Source organism: Cavia porcellus, unplaced genomic scaffold, assembly GCF_034190915.1.
Source record: "Cavia porcellus strain 051 isolate PalLab524CR breed Dunkin Hartley unplaced genomic scaffold, mCavPor4.1 scaffold_17, whole genome shotgun sequence".
Taxonomy (NCBI): Eukaryota; Metazoa; Chordata; class Mammalia; order Rodentia; family Caviidae; genus Cavia; species Cavia porcellus.
In genome coordinates, this window is record NW_026947500.1 from 24,492,619 (window position 1) to 24,513,491 (window position 20,873).

Below are 20,873 nucleotides of genomic sequence, written 5' to 3' on the forward strand. Positions count from 1 at the left end.
CTGGTCCTGGACTTTGCCAGGGCAGCCTCTGCCAGACTGCAGCCTTGGGCTGGGAGTCTGGAGCGTGCGGGTCCAGGCGTAGTTTCCAATACTTGGTAGACAGTGGACTCACCAGGACTCATGACAACCCTGAGGTACCAAAAGAAGGTACCCACAGAGAGCCCAGAGAGGCGCCATCGTTTGTACAAATCCCAGAGCTGCTCGGAGGTGGACCTGAACTTTGGCACCTAACCCCTGGGACCCTCAGTCCTCCTGGGTGTCCAGGCTCCTGGATGGGCTCAGCTCTTGCCTGCCTGCTCTGGTGTCTGCTCCCTGAGGGCGAGGCAGTGGTGGCTCTGCCTCTGGCACAGGCCAGGTGGAGGGTGACTTCCCTATTGTATGAGCCCCTATGTGGTCCATGGCCAGGTTGTTACACAAGGAGCCCTGCACTTGATGCCCTTACTTTCCTTCTCTTTTACAGTCCCCATTGTCCCCATGCAGCCCACTTCTGGGAAGACCCAAGACACAAATCTAGAGGGAGTCAGTTTTCTGAAGGGTTTTTTTGTTGTTTTGTACCAAGGATTGAACACATGACCTCATGCTTGCCAGGCAGACGTTTATGCTGCTGAGCTAAATCCCCAACCCCATTCTAAAGGGTCTTGAGCTTTTGGATCTCTCATCTGTAAAATAGGGGATACAACCAGTCCATCCCCATGTCCTTGGGGACTGGAAATACAGGGATGCTCCAGAGACAAAGCAGGGTAATAAGGGCCGAGGGGGGGCGGGGTTGGGGAATGAAGGACGACTGGTAATGAGCACCAGGTGTTTTTGGAAGGTGGGTGACAAAAATATTCTGGACTAGATGGTAATGGTGTGCAGCTCTCGAGACTAACAACCACTGAACTGTACACCTCACGAGGATGAATTTTATGGGTAATTTGAGATGGGGTCTCGCATATGTTGTCCAGGACCTTGAACTCCCCTGAGGTCCCTGCCTCAGTGTCTAGAAGGCTAGGCCTACAGGACTGCAGTAGCCCTAGCATTCCCAGGCTGTGAACTGCCATGCTCACTGTATTTAAAATAAAGCTTAAAAATAAAAATAAAAAGGGATTAAGTACAAAGTCCCTTACATACAGAACTAGCACTAGTGGAAACAGACAACAAATGAACAACAACCCAAATGTCACAGTGAAAAGCACAACAAAACAATCAGGGAATGGGACAGAGGTGACATGGGGGCAGAGATTAGTGGCAGGGTCCCCAAGGCCTCTTTGGGGAGGGGACTTTTGGCTGAATTCTGAATGAGGAAACGTAGCCAGTCAACTAGGTGGCCAGAAGGGTCTCAGGCAGGAGCACAGAACAGGCAGAGCTGTGGGGAGGTTGTGGGTTGGTCTGGGGACTTCTGCAGGGCACACAAGGAAGGGGCAGGAAGTGGGGCAGAGGCCAGCAGGGCCAACACACATCAGACTTCAGGGTGCTGTTCCAGGTGAGGTGGTCAGATTTGGGTGTCCACAGCATCAGCAGTTTGTGGGGGCTAACGGAGAGTAGGGCTTGGGTGGCGACTTGCCAGTGGCCTGGAGTAAGGGCAGGGGAGGAGGAGGCAGTGACTTGGACTGATGATCCTCACATCCAGACAGGAAGACTGTGCCAACTGTGAGCTTGGGGTGCAGCCTGGCAGGCAGCACTGTGGCTACCATGGTGGACCCCGACCTGACTCTATGGCACCCTTATGCAGGACCCTGGAGGTGCAGGGCCTCAAAGCTGCCTCCTCTGGTCATCATCTCCAGCCCTTACCACAGAGCACCTGCCCCCACCAGCAGGTCCCCAGGGTACTGGCCCCAGGCCAGGACCTCCCCCTTTGTGGGCTGGAAGGCCTAAGGCAGAAATTCACCAGGAAACAGTGTCATTCACAGCCAGGGCTCTGTGGCCTCCACATTAGTAAATAGCCAAGCAGTACTGGTAAGTCTGGGGGCGCCAGTGGCCAGGGAGGGGCCATCAGCTTGCTAGAAGGCTGAGTCCATTCGAAGTGGCTGCTAGGGCTTCTGGGCAGAAACAAATCCAAGAGCATCTCTTGATGGCCGAGAGGCAGAGCTAGGATGGGGGTGAGGGAAGCAGAGACCCTTAGAGGTAGGTAGGTTGGCTCAAGTCCCCAGACAGTAGGAGTGTCTGAAGTTGTATTTTTCTTAGTGTCCTTTTAGCACAGCTCATCCCCCATAAGTCCTTCTGCCTTTGACCTCGGGGATCCCCAGCCTCTCCACACTGCCCTCCCTCCTGGCTCCTTCAGAGACCTTCCTGCTTCCAACCCTGTCTTCTCCAAACTGAGTTGTTTCTGGGCTCTCCAGGATAGAAGCTGAGTCTTGAATCCTAACAGGGTACTCTTTGGGGAGCACAGCGACCCCCTTTCCTTTCAAGCTCAGTTTGCATCCTAGCCCAGGCTAAAAACTGTCTTCTGCTCGGACCTCTATAGCAGCTCCTGTGCCCATCTTCCCCTGCCTCCTTCTGTACTGACACATGCTCTGCTCTGCCTATAGTAGACCCTGTGGCACCAGGTACAAAGGGTTCCCCCCTCACATGCAGGACCCATCTCCTCCCAGTCTTGGTTCCCCTTGCCCCCCCCCCATCTCTGCAACCACTGGGTGCCTCCCACACACTCTAGGCTCATTCTTGCTGTAGGTGCCAGCTGTTCCTTCTGCTGCCCATCATCCTCCTGACTCTGCAGAGCTGAGCTCTCATTTGGACCTCAGCACCCTCGCCTGCCTCCATCACTGCACCCTCATTAAACATCTGCACCACACAGGTTCCTTATTTGTTTCCTCTGTATCACAGGACCCTTGGTGCCTAGCACATGGTGGGCATTCAAGAAAACATCTGTTGACTCAATAAAGGGCGGATGATTTATATTAAGCTGCCTTGGAGCTAAGTGCTGAGTGAGTAGGACTGGCTGTCTTCATGGTGTTCACAGACTAGCCTGGGTTTACTCACACTCACATAGCTTGCCTCGTTCCTCCACTGCCTTTGAACTTCGGTGCACACACCAGCAGCTGAGGGGCACATCTAACCTTCAGAGGTGTTTGTTTTTCTGAGACAGAGTCTCACTATATAGTTCAGGTTGGTCTTGACCTCACTGTATAGCTCATGGTGGCCTCGAACTCACAGCAATCCTCCTGCCTCAGCCTCCCAAGTGCTAGGATTATGGGTGTATGCCACCATGCCCAGCTGCCCAGTTTTTTTTTTTTTTTTAATCAGTACAGGGAACTGAACTCACAACCTCGCACTTGAAAGGCAGACACTTATGCTGCTGAGCTAAATCCCTAGCCCAAGCTGCCCAGTTTTAAGATGTGTTTTGTTTGAATCAATCTATCAGTTTAAAAAAAAAATGGGGGCCAGGAATAATAGTGCAACAGCATAAGCACCTGCCTGGCATGCACAAGGCCTGAGTTGGAGTCCCAGTACCAAAAAAAAAAAAAAAAAAAAAAAAAGCTGAATTAAAAATCAAAGCTGAGGGGGCTGAGGATTTAGCTCAGTGGCATAAGCGCCTGCCTTGCAAGTGTGTGGTCATGAGTTCAATCCCCAGTACCAATAAAAAAGAAAAAGACAAAAAAAAAAAAAAAAATCAAAGCTGGACAAAGCTTAGCAGTAGCATAAGCGGCTGCCTGGCAAGCATTAAGTCATGAGTTCAATACCCGGTACCAAAAAAGTAAAAATCAAAGCTGGGGATACTGGCACATGCCTGTTATCTGAGCACTCAGAAAGCTGAGGCAGGAGAATCACCTTGAGTTTAAGGACAGTCTAGATTACACAGTGAGTTCAAAGCCAGCCTAAACTATGTAGTGAGACTTTTTCTCAAAAACAAAGCAGGGCTGGGGATTTATCTAAGTGGTACAGTGCATGCCTAGCAAGTATGAGGTCCTGAGTTTGATTCCTGGTACAACCCCTATCCCAAAAACCAAAATACAAATGACCGGTGTGTATGTCTCACAGACAAATGGGGATCTGTAATTTTTTTAGCCTTTTTTTTTTTTTTTTTGAGACTGTATGGTCATAACAGCTAGAATCTGATATTTATTTATTTATTTTGGGTACTGAGAATTGAGGTTACAACCTTGTGCTTGTACTGAGTTCAAAACCATCCTAAATCATGTAGCGAAACTCTGCCACAATAAATAAGCAAATAGCCCAGGATAAGCTCAAAACTTCTGATACTCCTGCCTCAGCCTCTCAAGAATGCTGGGCTACCACAGTACACCACACCCAGCCACACCAGTTGCCTTTTGTCATTCAACTTCACTACTGTTTTGTTTTTGTTTTTTTGAGACAGGATCTCACTATGTAGTCCAGGCAGGGCTACAACTCATGATTCTCCTGCCTCAGCCTCCAGAGTGCCGGGATTACAGGCATGTGGTACTGGTTTCTTTATAAGGAAATCTACAAATGGATCACACAAGAAAACAAGATAATCATTCACCCCACAAATGTTTATTGATAACCAGCTTTGTGCCAGGTATGGCTATGGACACAGAAACTGCAACAGGACAGAGTTTGGACAAAGCACCTTCCCTCATTTTCTTTGTACAGTGGAGCCATAGGGTTGGTTGGCTTCACTCACTGTACCTCCCCAGCTGGCCTCTGGAATCTGAAATGCTCCCTGATGAGAAAGTCTGTCTCTGTGTCCTGGGTCACCCATGAAGACCTCACTGTAGAACTCCCTGGGCAGAAAAACAGAAGTGCTCAAGAAACATCTGTGGAGTGAGTGAGCTAAATTCCTAGCCAGACTGCCGGTGAGGGCTGTTGCTGCAGGATTTACTTCAAAAGACAGACACATGGCAGGTGGTCATCACTGTCAGCTGGAAGGAAGAGTCCAGGAGCAGAGCAGAGGGTGGACAAGGGAAGTGTGGGATCCTTGAAGGCAGAGCCCCAGGGGAGACCGGGCAGTATTAATGCCTTTTGGCAAAAGCATGCGTCACCCTCCAGTAACTGTAGGAGATGGGTGATAGGACTCTTAAGGGACAGACAAGGAAGGGCCCTTGGCCAAACTCAGTATCCAGGAGCGAGAGGAGGAGAAGGCCCATCTGTTCCCAAAGTCCATGTTCTCTTCCCCCACAAAGGGAGCTTCACAAAAGTCCCAGGGGAGGGGCTGGGGGTTTAGCTCAGCGGCATAAGCCTGCCTGCCTTGCAAGCAGGCAGTCGTGAGTTCGATCCCCGGTACCGATAAAAAAAAAAACGAAAAAGACAAAAAAAAAAAAAGTCCCAGGGGAATGCAGTATTTCTAGAAGCCACATCACCTTCAACTAGATTCCTGAGTCTACATCAACTGTATTTCTTCTTTTGACTATGTCTTTTTAACTGTGTGGAATCACTGGACTCATGCCCCCAATCTGTTCTGGCAAACATTTCATACTCTATGAGACCTAGGTTCAGTGGTGCACACTTATAAACCTAGGCACTTGGGAGGCTGAGGCAGGAGCATCCAAATTCAAGCCCTGCCTGGGCAATTTAACAAGGCCTTATCTAGATGTGGTGGCTTATGCTTATAACCCCAGCACTAGGGAGACTGAGACAGGAGGATCACCGTGAGTTCCAAGCCAGCCTGGGCTACAAAGTGAGTTCAAGACTAACCTGAACTGCATAGTGAAACTCTGTCTCAAAAAGATAAAAAAAAAATTCCAATCATAAATATATATGCACCAAATACAAGAGCAACTGACTTAAAAAAAAAAAAAAAGACACACTCCAAACAAAAACCAAAAGCAAACATCAAGGCAGTATCTCTCAAAATAAAAAAGGAAGCAAGGGATGTACTCAGTGCAGAGGTCTTAGGTTTAATCCCCAGTACCAAAGTGGGGAGGTAGTCAGTAGTAAAGCTATATCAAAAAACGAAAAACCAGTATGTGGGAAAGATAGGTGCAATGGGGACTCTGAAATGAGAGGAGCTCCGTCCTGCTCTTAGTACGTTGGCTAATAGAAGAAGCTCAGCCATGGCCAAAGAATCACAGTAAAATGGCTAGCAGCGGCCACAAAGAACTCCTGGGCAGGGTGGTGGGGGTAGGCATCCCTCTAATTGGGCCTGCCAGAGCAGGAGAAAGATGGATTGGGTGTGGAAAGAGGCAGGCTGAACCCCTGCTCAGGGCTGGCCTAACGCCACTACAGTCCTGGATCCTCAGCTCTTCTTTACCTTCTGCTCTTTTTGGTGTTTTTGTTTGTTTGGTTGGTTTTTTTTTTTTTTTTTTTTTTTTTTTTGTCTTTTTCCTTTTTATCGGTACCGGGAATCGAACACAGGACTGCCTGCTTGGAAGGCAGGCGCTTATGCCGCTGAGCTAAATCTCCAGCCCCCTTACCTTCTGCTCTTGCTGCACTTGAAATCTGGCCGGCTATTCAAGACACAGGAGAATGGGGAACAGTGTGTAAACCCCAAGGGCAGGGCATTGGGTTTTGCAGGAAGTTAGTGGAGTCAGTGTAAAGCCTCCTCCAGAAAAGAAAAGTGAAAACAAGGAAAAAATGGAAACAAAAGCTTTTGTAAATAAGGAGGGAAGAGGAGGTTGAAGGGAGGGAAGGGGAAGAGGAAAAAAAAGTTCAAGATATATCACTTAGAGGCACAGATTCCCTATGATATGATGAACTGATTATGTATACCTAAAGTGCACCAATAAACTTTATTTTGGTACTGAGAATGGAAGAACTCAAGACCTTGAGCTTGCCAAGCAGGCGCTGAGTTGCTGAGTTATAAATCCGGCCTCAATAAACTTAATTTAAACAAATTTTAAAAGCCCCATCCTCCCTCCACGAAGCCTTCTGGGAACAGGAGGTGAGCCCTCAGCGCCAAGGCGCCAGGTGGGTGCTCCGTTTGTATTCGCTCTGTAGGGTGCGAGTTCCCACTAGCCAACTCACACGACCCTGCAGCCCAGCGTGTATCCCGCGTGAAGCCGGCAAATACCTCTGAGCTGAACCACGAATTGCTCAGCTTTTGGCATTCCGGGCCGCCTGGGCACAGGCCTGGTTCAACAAGTGGGCCCCGGGCCGCCCATTCCCGCCCGGCGGCTTCGCGCCTTCCCGGGCGCCCCGGGAGCGCCAGGCTGGGCTGGCCCCGTTGGGCGAGCTTTATTTCATCACTCGCGGAGCGTGCGAGCGCCGATGCACATAACGTTGCCCTTCCCTCCTCACCTCCCCATGCTCCCACCGAAACTCTCCGTTGGCAAACGTTAGAACGGCCCACCTGGGAGGTCCTGGGCGGTCTGAGCACCGAGTGCTGCTGGGGGCTGGGGGTTGGGGGCTGGCGTCCGCACCACCACCCCCCGCGCCCCGCCCCCGCCCGACCGCCCCGCCCGGCCCGCGAGGCCACCTCACCCGCAGCGGAATGGAAACCGGTTCGACAGGTAACAAATAGGTGGGTTGTCACCGTTATTTCCCAACGCATGCGCCATCGCTCGCCGGGTCACTCCAAGCTAATTAGATCAGATCACCCCCCCTCCCGCCCCAGCCACCAACACACACCGCCGCGAGCCAATAAAGCGTGAACCCGTCCGTCCGGCTCGCACTTTAAGACTTCGCGAGCGGCCGCGGGGACGCCAGTCGAGCCGAGGGACGCTTCCCCGCCGCTTCCCCGCCGCCCGGTGCACCTGGCTGCAAACGAGGAGCTGGAACGCGAGCGCGCCGTCCCAGCACCGTCGTTCCGCTGAACGTGGCGGGAGGGAGAGCCTCGGCGACTTCTTCTTCGAACTGTGTGGCTCCTTGCTAGTGTCTCCAGCCCAGCCGGAAAAAGGGGCGACAACTTCGGCTGTAGTTACCGAAGAGGACCGCGCCGGGCCAAGAGAGTTCGAAAATGCCCCGCGCGTTCCTGGTGAAGAAGCCGTGCGTCTCCACGTGCAAGAGGAACTGGAGCGAACTCCCGGACGAGGAGCGCGGCGAGATCTACGTGCCAGGTGAGGCTCCGGGCGCCCGCGGCGGCGAGGGCGGGGCGCAGGTACGCATGGCTCTGCGCCAGCCGCCGAGACACCGGGATGCAGCTTTCGCCGGCCTCGGCCCCGTTAGCCCGCGGCGGGCTGACCCCTGGAGAGCAGAGGGGAAGGGAGGGGTGGGCGGCGCCGGCGGAAGGCGCGCGGTGGTGGGGGGCGGGGGGCCGTTCCTCGGCCCCCAGGCCTGAGGGGCTCAGGGGAGGCAGCGGGGTGTGTCACCGCCCCGGCAACCGTCGGCTCTTGCGTTGTAAATCCAGAAAGCCAAGACTTTCTTGAGGCTAGAGGAGGGCACTGGAGCGATGCCACTTGGGGGTAGGGATCGAGCTGGAGTTTCGGCTGTGGTTTGCTCTACAAGCAAGGGAGGACGCCGAATTTGAGCCGCCTCGGGGCTGCCCCCTCCCCCACAACATGGTGGCCGGTGTGGGCGAGGGGCACGGTGCTGAGCCCCCCTCCGAGCTTCCCTGGAGCCCCAACCCGGCGAGCCATACGCCCAGGGCGCAACGTACCCCGCTTGCCCTTGAAATAAAGGCGGAATCGGGTCTGACTTATGTTAGAAACTCAACCCTTCTGTCTCTGGTGGTGAGTGGTTTCCTGGAGCCCACCTTGCACCAGGAGACAGCGCCCTGGCCTGTGTGCCCAGTTTATTTTGGGAAGACGCTTTGACAGCGTCCGCGTCAACTTTGAATGAGTAACTGAGTCGTACTCTTCCTCCAGCAACACCTTTCCAAGGAACCCTGAGGACACCACTTTTGTCCCCCATCTCCAACAAAACCTTCAGTTAGGAAAAGGGCCTGCAAGTCCCCCTCCCCAGCCTTGGAGGTGGAGCAGGGGCGCACTGAACACCCTGCCCAGCGCCTCCAAGGGGGGAGAGGTGGTAATTAACCAACCGACTTTGACCCTTGATCTGCAGGCTCCCTGGCACCGCCCAGACCTTTAGAAAAGTTGAGAAGGAGAGGAGAGGGCAGTGGGTGAGGGGCCTTGTGAGATCTGTGCCTCAGTTTCCCTCCTGAGTAAGCTGCCGGAGAGAGGAATATAGTGGTGAGGTCTATGTGGCGTCATATTACAGGATCCAATAAGATACTGGTGGGATATTTTACAGCTTAGCCTTACTCTAAGGGGCTGGGCCTGAAGGCCCTGATGACCCCAATGGAGAAACCGAAGTCTAAACGGGGTTGGGAAATGGGCTCAGGATTCTAGTTTCTTGGCCAGGTGCCCTAGCCAGCTAGCCAGTGTTCCACCTCCGCAAGGCCTGGTGAGGGACTGGCCCCTTCTTTACTCCCTTTCTCCTCCCCAACCTGTATTTGACTTGCTGCTTAGCTGCTTCTTGGGATCTGATAAACTGAACTTGGACTGTGTTAAAGGTGAGCTGAGTCTTGAGCTGGACTGAGTGCACTGTTATTTTTAGGTTTATTTTACATTGTAGTCAGTAACAGAACCTGCATTGACTTTTACAAAGGAAGAAGAAATTCTGTTTGTTTGGATCGTTGATTTTGAGACCCTAGTGATCCCCCCTCCCCACCACCACCACAGTTCTGGTGGCCACAGTAGGAGTGATGGTGGCAGAGATAGTCAGTGGGATCAGGTGCAGCAGAAAGCTCCTGCAGCCCCTGCCACTGCTGCTGCTCTCCAGGTGAGGGAGCACGAAGTCCTCCTCCCCCAGATGGTCCCGGATTGGGGGGACACCCTCCAGATGCCTACAAAAAATTGCCCTCACACCTCCCACAGCTCTGGGCAGAGGAGAGCCCTGTTGGTCAAAACAAGGGTAGTAGTTACAGAAATTATTTTGTCTCTGAAAGGCATGTTGTCCACTGGAGAGTTCCCCCCAGCTCTGAGAAATGAGACAGGGAATGTTCTCCATCCATGCTCGGGTGCCTCAGATGGCTGGAGAGCAGGGTGTGTGTTTTGTGGTGGCCTGTCCCCTGGCTAGGCTATTCTGTCACCAGCCAACCATGACCCCAGGAGCTGGCGCGGCACGTTTCAGTCACCTTAGCTCACAGACTCCAGCACACTGTGACCAGCTAAGCACTGAGCCAGTTCCCACTGGGAGGAGTTGAGGGGAACACTAGAGTTCTGACCTTCCGACCAGGGCTTTCTGGGACCCTTAAAGCCTTACAGAGACCACTTGGAGGGAAAGGGTTTCAGCCTGACTTAAAATGACACCAGCCTTTCTCCCTCAGACAGAATTCTAGAGGTTCCCCTCTCAGGGCAGAATTTGTGCAGCCCCCCCCCCGTCCCCTCCCCCACTGACTCCCCTCTCCTGCAGGGGGTTTTTCTCTATTTGGTTGTGTCAATATTGACTGTGGAGTGACAGGGAAGCATGCTGGTTTCTTGAGGATGAGCCAGGGCCCTGTACCTGAGGTAAATTCCACTTCTGAACTGGGGGGAAGAGCTCCAGCAGCAGGGGTGGAGCGGAGCCTCTGAGCCCAGTCCCTGCTGAGTGGAGTCTCAGTGCCAGGAAGACACCTGAGGGTCAGACCCAGCCTGGAAGCTGCAACTCCAGGGGCATCCTGGGAACCTCCTCCAGGCCCCCAAACCCCCATTTCCGACCTCCCCTCTGGCTGCTGGTCGGGCCCCTGTTTACTAGTGGAGCAGCACGTGCACAAGCCTCAGGACAAGCCCAGGAACAAGCCCAGGAGGCCAACAGGGCTGAGCTGCTGAAGCCTGGGGTTTCCTTCAGCTTAGTAATGTGGCCCATCCCGGCTCTGTGGGAACTTGGTCACTCCAGCTAGAAAGGCCAAGTAAGTCAGGTTTGGGCCCAGAATGCAAGTGAAGGAAGGCTGAGAGCTGGGATGTGAGGCCTTTGTGAGTGTTCTAGTAATTGCTGTGATTACAGGGCAGTGCAGGAGGGGTTTGCCGTGACCTCTAGGTAGTAAAGCTGGAAGAAGGGACAGTCAGCCTATACTTGTGAAAAGAAGAGCAACTTGGGTCCAGAGATAGGGTAGATGGAATTCTTTTTTTTTTTTTTTTTTTTTTTTTGGTCTTTTTCTTTTATCAGTACCAGGGATTGACTTCACAACTGCCAGCTTGCAAGGCAGGCGCTTATGCCGCTGAGCTAAATCCCCAGCCCCATAGATGGAATTCTTACTTCTCCTGGGGGGCACTTTGCCAGGCTACTTGTCTCAAGTCCGGGTATCCCATTATATAACCCAGGCTGGCCTCAAACTCACAGCAGTCCTCCTGCCTCAGCCTCCTGAGTGTTGGGATTACAGGCATGCAGGGTGCCTTTTTATTATTGTTCATTTCAGCGTTGTGTGGCACCCCAGGGAGGTGCCCAGGCTGGTGTGTGTGTGTGTGGCGGGGGGTAACCTATATCACAAGAAGCACAGGTTCCAGATTGAGCACCCTGATGTAAGGACCTAAAGCACAATTCCAACTTTAACATGGACACTGAATGAAAAGCATTCAGGAAAGGGAACAGATAGTGCCAAAGTGAACTCTGCCATTAAACAGAATGGCAACAAAAGGCCAAGTGGTCCCACTGAGTTCGCAGGGCTGTCGCCTCTGCCAGTGGACTGTCACCATTCCTGTCAGGTAAACCGCTAGCTGATCAGCAGGAATTGGGGACCTGGGCAGAGAAGACCCCAGCCCATCCTGGCAAGGGTGCAAGGCTGCTTAAAGCGACCAGGCTGTGCAGACACATGTTCAGAATAGCTGACTCCCCACCAGCCGAGAGACCCAGGGGAGTAGGGCATGCTCATATCTCAGTCTCCCCAGAAAGCCAGGACCAGGCCTCATGCCAGCCTTGTCCTGGGGCCTTGGAGGGGCTAGAACCTGGCATTCTGTGCACTGTTTGGATCAGCAGCTTTCAGTCCGAGGAGTGGGCTTGCGAAGTGTTAGTAGGACAGTATAGCCCTTAGATTGGCAGCTGTCCAGATACAGCCCCTTTATGTCCCAACCACTGCTATGATCCTCGGTCACAATGTTGTCGAGGTCGAGGCACCCTGGGCCAACAAGAGGGGCCCGGCAGCTCCTTAAGATGCAGGGACAGGGCCTGCTGGTTTGGCCTGTGGGCAGGCAATGAGTGGCCACAGTGGGGCACCGCCTTGCCGGAAGCATCTAATTAGGGGACAGGGCCCAACCAGTTCTTCTTCCTGCCTCTTGCCACTCAGCGGCACTTGGGATGGGCAGTTGGCAAGCCGATGTGCACTCCCTGTGTATGCAGCCCCAAGAGGGACATGGGGGTGGCACAGAGACAGGTTTGGTGGGGTGGGTATGATGAGGCATGTATCCCCACCCTGGCAGCCTCACCTACCTCTTGCTCAGAGCGACCCAGCAGCCTTCACCCTGTCTGTCCCCAGGTTTGTGTGGATGTGTAGAGACAGGCAAACAACATGGAACTTGGGTCCCCCAAACCCCAACCATCAGCCGAGTGGAGCCAGGGAGCCAAGTGTCACAGCTCCTAGCTTCAACCAGCCCGCCTTGTCCACTGTCCCTCCTCCTTTGCTGCCTCCAGGGCAGGCATGCTTTCTAGCTCTGTCTCAGTTTGGAGGAGCCTCATGCCATTCTCAGCTGGGACTGAAGCAGGTAAAGGTCCCCATTTGTCTCCACCCAGGCTAAGAAACAGAAATGGTCAGTCTCAGTTGAGGTCCTTAGTGACTGGTAAGTGGTGGCCCTCTCTCACTGCTCCAATGCCCTGGTCCCTGTGTGCCCCGCTAAGGGTGACTGACCTTTGACTGTGGACCCTCCCAGAGCTTGGCCTGACATCAGCCCAGAGAGAAGTGGGATGCCAGTCGGGGGCCGGCCAGGGATGGTGAATCAACTCCTGGAATGAGGTGGCTCATTAAAGTCCCCCGGACAGACGGACGCCAGTTGCCCGCAGAACGGGTTCTGGGCGCGGGCAGGCGCATTCTTCTCCTGTCAAACCTTTGTTGTGTTTTGAGGGGGCGAGAGCCGGGCCTCTCCCGAAACTCCTGTACTCTATAGTCAGCTGTCCTCCCTTGTTACATCCCTCTACCTTCTCCTCCAGCCCTGTCCTTACGGAGAGGGAGCAGCGGCCCTCTCCTGGATCCTTGACCCTCTCTCCAGCATCAATCAGAGGGTATGGAGATCCCTGCTCGTGGGTCTGAAACCTCAGATCCATCTCCTAAGTCCTTCTCTGACTCTTACTTATCCTTTTCTACCCCAAGCCCCATCAGTTGATTGATTGATTGATTGATTGTTTGTACTGGAGATTGGATCTAAGGCCTTCATGCTAAGCTATATCCCCAACCTGTTTAATTTTTTTTAATTTTAGTTTTTTGTCTTTTTGAGACAGGATTTCACTACGCAGTTCAAGCTGGCCTCGTAGTCACTTTGTAGCCCAGCCTGACCCTGAATTTGCAGCGATCTCCCTGCCTCTGCTTCCCAAATCCTGGGATTACAGGCATGGGTTACCATACCTGCTGTTCCAGGGTGCTCTTGCTTTGTCCTTCCAAAGCTTGGGAAATGTTCCTAGTTGACAGATTCTAAGTGTCATGCGTAGGCTATACTAAACTGAAATTTTAATTGAAAAACCGGACTGTTTTTCTCCAGCTCTATTGGCTTTGAGCCTCATCCTACTGAATCAGGTTTGGCCAGGACCAAAGCCCAGGGTCTGCAGCCAAGGCTTCTAGCCCGTTTAGTGTGAGGTACCTGCCTTAGGGAGCAACTCTGTCAAAGGGTTGCCAGGTATCGGTGCTCCCACTGCCAGAAGGAGCCCAACCCAGCCGCCACAGCAAGCCAGCGGTCCACTGTGGGGGAGGGTTGCGCAAGTGCCAGGCAGGCGCCCAGAGACTGTTACGAGCATCCACCTGCTGCTCCCTGACCTCCTCCCTCTCCACCCACCTGGCCTGTTTGCCTGCAGTGTGGGGCCCAGCCCAAGCCAGGAGCTTGGAGGCCAGAGAACTGCAAGAGCAGGGACCAGCTTGGGAAGCAAGGGGTACAACCTCCTGAACCCCCAAAGTCAGCAGTTATTTAGCTGCTTGGGGGACAGACTGGAGCCAGGCTCCAGACTACCAAGACCCTTCTGGGGCCAGGATGAACTCAAGGAGCTGTCCCTGATCACGGCCTCAAGTGGTGCCCTTTGTCCCTACAAGAGTGAGGACAGGCCTGGAATCCAGAGGGACTGGCCCAGGTGGGGCAGGTAGACAGCTCTGCAGGCATAATTGGCAGGGCAGTTTGGTCCTCCCAGTTCCGCTAAGACACAAATTACTCAGTGGGCAGTGGCGCTTGGCTGGCGTCACCTGCAATTACCTTACTGGGGTGGGGAAAGAGGTACAGCATCTGGCATTTTGGGGGTAGCGCCGTTCTGCATATCCAAAAGGGAAGGAACAGAGGGGCTCCAGGTTCCATCTATGTCCTTGCTGAGGAAACTTCCAGAAACCTGACAGGATCCTCTTTTCTCCACATGTCCTCACCTGGCTCTGCTTCTCTCCCCAGTCAGCCTGGGGTTCTGCCCTCCACAGCCATACCGGGACCCGGAGCCATCTGTGGCCGAACCTCCTTCCTGCTCCCTGGCTCTGGACATGAGCCTTCGGGACTCCAGCTATGGTGTAGCCTCAGGAACCTGCGTGGTGGCTCAGCTGCCCTCTGAAGACATGGGCCGCCTGACAGATGCTCAGAGCAGAGACCAGGGTTTCCTGCGCACCAAGATGAAGGTAATGACTCTCAGATCATCTTGAGGACCGGGGCTATGTGTCCAGCCCCCACAAAACATAGTGCAAACGAGACACAGGCAGAGCCTAACCTGGGCCTTGGGCAGTGACTTTAGTAGTGAATATAGCAGGAGCACAGACAGGGAAGAGAAGTAAGGAGGTCTAAGTGAGGACACCTAGCCCTTTCAAGTCAGTATCCTGCAACATCCAGCATAGCAAGGCAAGTTGTAGGAAGAGCCACCTTTTTTACACAGAAGTCCCAGGCAGACCAGTGAGGCGGAGCCTGGCATGGCGGGGAGGGGGCTCGGCTCCCCTCTGGGCTCTATCCCGTCCCATGGTTAGCTGCCCCTGAAGCAGGTCAGTGACAGCCCTGCCCAGGACTGTGTCTCCAGCCCAGCAGCATCCAAAGCTGTGCCTTAGGCACGGCCTGAGTGAGCAGCACCCTTGTGCACAAGGTGGCATAGATGCCCCCACTCTCTGGGACAACACCAGCAGGATGCTGGCCCCGGCCACTCTGCATTCCTGTGAGTCAGGACTCGGAAGTTTCCCCCAGAAGTGACTTGGCACAGGGCTATCCCTCTAGTGTGCCGAAGGCTACAGACAGTGGGAGGTAGAACCATCCTTCTCCTAAACCCTCAGAGGCTAAGTGTAGAGGGCAGTGATCCACTGTGCTTAGCCACTGGTCCCAGCCTGCTGGGGCCCTCCTGGAAGTCACAGTGCCCCTCACCCCATTAGGACCTTGCCCCAACCCCTGGACCCTTGTGGGCAGGGAGAGCAGAACAGAGGGGACAGGATGGTAGAGGAGCCAATGAGTGCCATGGGTCCCAGCGCAGAGGTCTTGACCAGCTGGCAACAGGGGTGCCACAGCTGAAACAGACCAGGGGTGCTGAATGGGAGGTGTGGAGTGACCAAGGAGTATCTGACGTCAGGACCCACAGAGAACAAGCAACCTCCAGATGCTAACAGGTGAGGGAGGAGCCCCATGCTGGCCATCAGGCCACACGTGTGCTGCTCACACCTGGAGCGCTCCTGCTGCTACTTGAAGTAGCACTGCCAAAGAATGAACCCAGAGAGGGAGAAGGAAGATGGCAGACATGGAGCAAGACGCCCCAAGTGCCGGCACAGGCTCATGATAACAGTTTCTCCACTTTTGTTTAAATTTAAAATTTTCCATCATGAAAAAAACCCAAAAATGTACAGGCAAGAGGATGGCAAAAGGGTGTGAGCTGTGCCAAGGTGGGATGAGGATGAATGAGTAGAACTACAGCAAGGCCACGTGGCTCAGTTAGGGTAAAGCTGCCCGCTGCTGCAGCAACCTCTGCTGCTGCTGCCCCCTTGTATGGTTAAGGAGGTCCTGTGTGACAGCCTCAAATTGGAGCTCAAGAAGCAAACAGGAAGCAGCACTTGTGACCCAGATGTTCCTCCAGCCCCCACACTGTCCGTCTCTGAGGGAATGGCACAGGGCTGTGGCCTCCGAAAGTGGCACTTGAGGGTGCTAGGGCCTAATGTTTAGGTCTCCCAGGCTGCATACCCAATTTCTGGAGTCTCACAAATGGCCCCTTTGCCCACAGGTGACCGCAGGGGACAGTCCTAGTGGAGACCTCTTCACCTGCCACATCTGTCAGAAGGCCTTCACATACCAGCGCATGCTCAATCGCCACATGAAGTGTCACAACGACGTCAAGAGGCACCTCTGCACATACTGTGGGAAGGGCTTCAATGACACTTTTGACCTCAAAAGACATGTCCGGACCCACACAGGTAAGCAGGAGCCGGTGGCCAGCAGGGAGCACCTAAGACCTGCCTGCCTGACACCCCAGAAGTCTCCCCCAGGTCAGGGTGGAATCCCCGAGTTTATCCATAAGGGTTGCGAGTCTCTTGGGAGACTGGTGCTGGATAGTCCTCTTTCATCCTTCTACCCCATCACCTGTCCTGGCTGTTCTGGGTCTGAATGCTGGTCACAGGCACTGAGGTCCCTGTCAGGTCTCTAATGGCAGCCTCTGCCCTCTACAGGCGTGCGGCCCTACAAGTGTAGCCTGTGTGACAAGGCCTTTACCCAGCGCTGCTCCCTGGAGTCTCACCTCAAGAAGATCCATGGTGTGCAGCAGAAATATGCCTACAAGGAGCGCCGGGCCAAGCTGTACGTGTGCGAGGAGTGCGGCTGCACATCTGAGAGCCAGGAGGGCCACGTTCTGCATCTGAAAGAACACCACCCCGACAGCCCACTGCTGCGCAAGACCTCCAAGAAGGTGGCTGTGGCCCTGCAGAACACTGTTACTTCCCTGCTCCAGGGCAGCCCCCACCTCTAAGGAGCACAACCCAGGGCTGCTGTTGGAGGCTCAGGTTCACCACACTGCTGCCCAGCCAGGCCGTCCTCTTCCTCCAGACTCTTGTCAGAACACTTCTGATCAGAACAGGAGCCCCCCACCTTAGTCTCCCCCATAGGCCCACGTACTCCCGAGGACCTGGCCCTGACCTCTGCTCATTTCTGTACATTTATCTCAGGGGCAGAGGCTGCTCTGGGCACAGGAAGACATGCATGGGCCTGGACAGGGGCATGGCCAAGTGACTGGAAGCAGCCACCTGCATCAACAGGTTCTCCTGGCAGCAGCGCTTCTGGGGGATGCAGCAAGAGGGGACCCTGTCGCCCTTGCCCCTGAGCACAGGAAAGGGGCTTTGGTACTCCAGGGACAACAGAGTCAAGAGCACTGGCAGAGAACACTCCTGCAAACAACCACTGTGGGGAGCTGGCAGTGCCCCCACCTCCAGGCACACACATGGGCACAGCTGTGTACGTGCAGGTGCACACCCATGGCTGTGTAGCACTGCTCAGTGTGTGCTAGCACATGTGTGCAGCAGGCGTGTGCATGGCTGCACACAGGAGGCTTTTCCACATATCATCACCTCATTTATGAGAAATCAACCATAAGGTGCCAAGGAGACTTCGTTTCCTTTTTTTTTTTTTTTAAGATGACAAATGTACAGATATTAATATATATTGTGGAGCCCATAACTACTGTTTTTAAGAGAGGGATGGAGCTGGCTTTTCTCCACTCCCATGTGGTTCTATTTATCCTGGACATTTCAAACCTTTTCTGTGCCTTAGTCTGGGGATGACTGCCTGACCCACCCTCGTTCTTGGAGCTGTTTAACGGAACAAAGATCTTCCTTGAGGCCCACTCTGAGGGTGGCTTGCTCCTTTTGTCCCTCCTCTTCTGCTGGACAGCGCCTCAATGCTGCTACCCTTCCCTTCCTCTGTTTCTTGGCAAGCCCGGCTTTCCTGGAGAGCCTGTGCACTCCCAGGAGGCTGCAGAGGTCAAACAGGTGCGATGCCAGGCCTCTGGCGCTCAGTCCACTACCCAAACTACCAAGGCAAGCACGGAGCCAGGCTGAACACCGGCCCTTTGCCTGTGTTAGTCAGAAACCTAGCACAGCAGCAAAGCACTGAGATAGAATCATAATACATCAGAAACTTCCAGAGCGAGGAGATCATTTGATATAGTTAGCACATTTTCTTTCTAGCCTTATTTTTTTCTGTTTTCACAGTGGCCAGGCCAAGGATTTGCCTGCCTGTGGAGAAAGGCATCGCCAGGCTGTTTGACTCTCTGAGGGAGCGGGCAGGCTCCCTCGTGTGGCTGGATTCTGGAGATAACAGTAAGGGGACTGGGTGGGATGGCAGGTTATGACTTGTGAGTCAGAGGAGATCTAGTCCTCCTGGGGGAAGGCAAGACTCAAAACAGCTGTGGACTGCCACAGACCAGGCAGCCCCTGGAAGCCAAACCCCACCAGAACCAGCCTGGCCTCCCTGCCCGGATGCCAGGTCCACGCCCACTGGAAAGGAGGAAATCTTCTGGGACTGCCTCCAAACTGTGTGTAGACTAACTCTGAGGACTTATTTCATTTTATTTTCATGTTCCACAAGTGCTAGAGTGTTATCCGGAGGCTCTGTTTATGTTTACATCCCTGGATCCCTGGGTTCACTGCCGATACGAGGCAGTCTTGAAGCTCTGTGTTATGTCTTATTTTATAGCCTTCCATCTAATAAAACCAGAGAACTAACTTTTCTGTTTCTGATTTCTTTTTTTAATGGATGGGCTTTTTACCCCACACAGAGAAATTCACCCAAGCAGCTGCTGCCTCCCATCTAAACCTCACTCCTCTGGGGTGACCAGTGGACTCAGTCAGGATGACAGCCCAACCCAGCTAGATGAAATAAATGACTTGACTTGCCAGAGTCTCAGTAGTTATTGTCTGTGAACATATCCCCTCCTTATCCTGTCCGGCCTGCTGGGGTCAGAGGCCATGGCAGCAGGGGACCTCTCCTTGAGCTCTCTTCAATATTGAGGCCACGGAGACCCTCAGTGACTCAGGGTGCCAATCTCTGCCTCTTCTCCCCGCACTTTTCTAGAGTTGGACCAAAGGTCAGAGCCAGCCAGTCCCTCCCCCAACCAATAAATAAAACTAGAAAAAACACATTCCAACAATGGCATGAAGTTCACATTACTTCTGGTCCTACATTAGGGATAGCCACATTCCACACCTGGTACTCAGTGCTCTCCGAGACAAGTCAGCTCCTGGCCCCCAAAGCCAGAAGAAGAAAGTTGGAGAGCCCACCTGAGATCTAGTACAAGGCTAGCCTGCTCAGGTTCCCTGGAGAAAGAATCTGGTGAACCCTTTAGGTGTTCACATGGAGAGGAATGTGGGTGTGGCCTTGCCTGTCATTACCCAGGACCACTGCAGGCATTCTGGTCCCTGAGTCCCACATTAGGGTTGGAGGCCTGGGTCACTGGAGCACACTGTGGGAGGCATGCAAAGGCTAGTGTCCTGCTGTCCTCAGTGGGAAGGCCCTAAAACTGGAAGGGGTCCTGGCTTTGCCGTGTCTCTTTTAAATAGTGGCCACAGAAGATTTCTCTTCTCTGGGGACGCTTCCCCTGTGAAAGGTCAACCAAACTCTACATTTCATACATCCCTGGGATGGAAGCCACTGTTGGGTGCCCCCCCCCCGTGGTTAACTGCTATGTCAATCTCAGGAGAAAGCACGGTGTGGAAGCTGGGGCCAGGGACAATGGCAGATTCCTGGAGCTCCCATGAGCCTCTGCTCTCCCCACTCAGAGGAGCTCAGGATTGGTCTCTGAGGCTCTTAGAGCCCTTCCCCAGCAGGGCAGGTCCTTAATTTCTCCAGACACTCCCCCCCCCCCCCCCGTGGTGGGTGCCAAGGAGGAGGCCAGAGAAGTGCAAGGGATGGAGAGAAGAGATTAGTGCAGGTCAATATGTAACCAAGGACAAGTGGTGTGGCCAGAACACAAGCAAATGGGAACCCCAAAAAGGAACCTGAAAGAACAAAGCCTTCTCGGAAGAAGAGGGGCTCAGGCTGGGAGAAAGTGGGCACCTGGGCAGGGCAGGATGGCAGAGCTGGAGGGCAGGAGTGTGGCAGATGCAGACAGACCCTCCAGGGATCCCCAGCCGGTGTCCAGCTTTGGTCAGTGTTGCCACAGTCACTGTGGGAGTCCACAGTGGGGGCGGGGAGCCAATAAGGGCTGAGAACAAAACAGGCTTAGAGACAGCGGAAGGGTTCGGCCTTATCAGGAAAGGCAGAGCCCTATTGTTCCTCCCAAAACAAAGCAGCAGAAAGAGCACTGGGAAGCTTGACAACTGTCAGGGCTGCTCCAGTTTATATTCTTTGTGACTTTCCTAATATTTTTTACATTAAACATACATTATTTTTGTAATTGGAACAAAATAAAGTTATAAAGCAAATCAGAGTTTTTAGTTGACTCGAAGTTCAACCCAACAGGGAGATGAGGCTGCCCCATTCAATAAAAAGCAAATGGAACTGGATGTGGTGATGAACACCTGTAATCCCAGCAGTCAGGAGTCTGAGGCAGGAGGATCTCTGCCAATTTGAGGCCAGCCTGGGCTACATAGTAAGCCCAAAAGCCAGAACTATGTAGCAAGACCCTGTCTCAAAAACACACACACACACACACACACACACACATACACAAAAAAAGAAATGGGATCTTAGATGATACAACACAAATGTGGCATCTGCTTTCCTGGTCCCCAGGGTCAGTAGGTGACAGGAAAAGAGTGGCTTCCAATCAGGAGACGGAATTTAGATTTAGTGTTCTTCTACTATCAGTGTGACCTTGGCCAAGTGACAACCTCTCAGTGTCCGCATCTAAAAAAATGAGGCAGAAAAATAAATAAGAGGGGTCCTAAGTTCAAAAGTCCCTTTCTGCTATCGAGGCTCTAGGGTCACATCTGGATAAAAGCCTAAAAGAAGCCCACATGGACTTGAGGTCACCAGAGGCTGAGGAGGTGCTCTTTGAGG

The 20,873-nt window shown here is 53.4% G+C and overlaps 1 protein-coding gene across 2 annotated transcripts; it reads left to right on the forward strand.

Moving 5' to 3' along the window:
* The first annotated feature begins 7,343 nt into the window (after nt 1–7,343).
* Nucleotides 7,344–18,599, forward strand: Ovol1 (ovo like transcriptional repressor 1). Of its 2 annotated transcripts, none has more exons than XM_063227536.1 (5): nt 7,344–7,895; nt 14,325–14,542; nt 16,111–16,300; nt 16,553–16,788; nt 17,045–18,599. In XM_063227536.1, exons 1-5 carry the CDS (start codon nt 7,796–7,798, stop codon nt 17,360–17,362), a joined length of 1,062 nt encoding a protein of 353 aa, XP_063083606.1. In that variant the 5' UTR covers nt 7,344–7,795; the 3' UTR covers nt 17,363–18,599. The 2 variants fall into 2 exon arrangements, with proteins under 2 accessions (XP_063083606.1, XP_063083607.1); XM_063227537.1 differs by having other exon boundaries at nt 7,354–7,895; nt 18,086–18,599.
* Nucleotides 18,600–20,873: the final 2,274 nt, after the last annotated feature.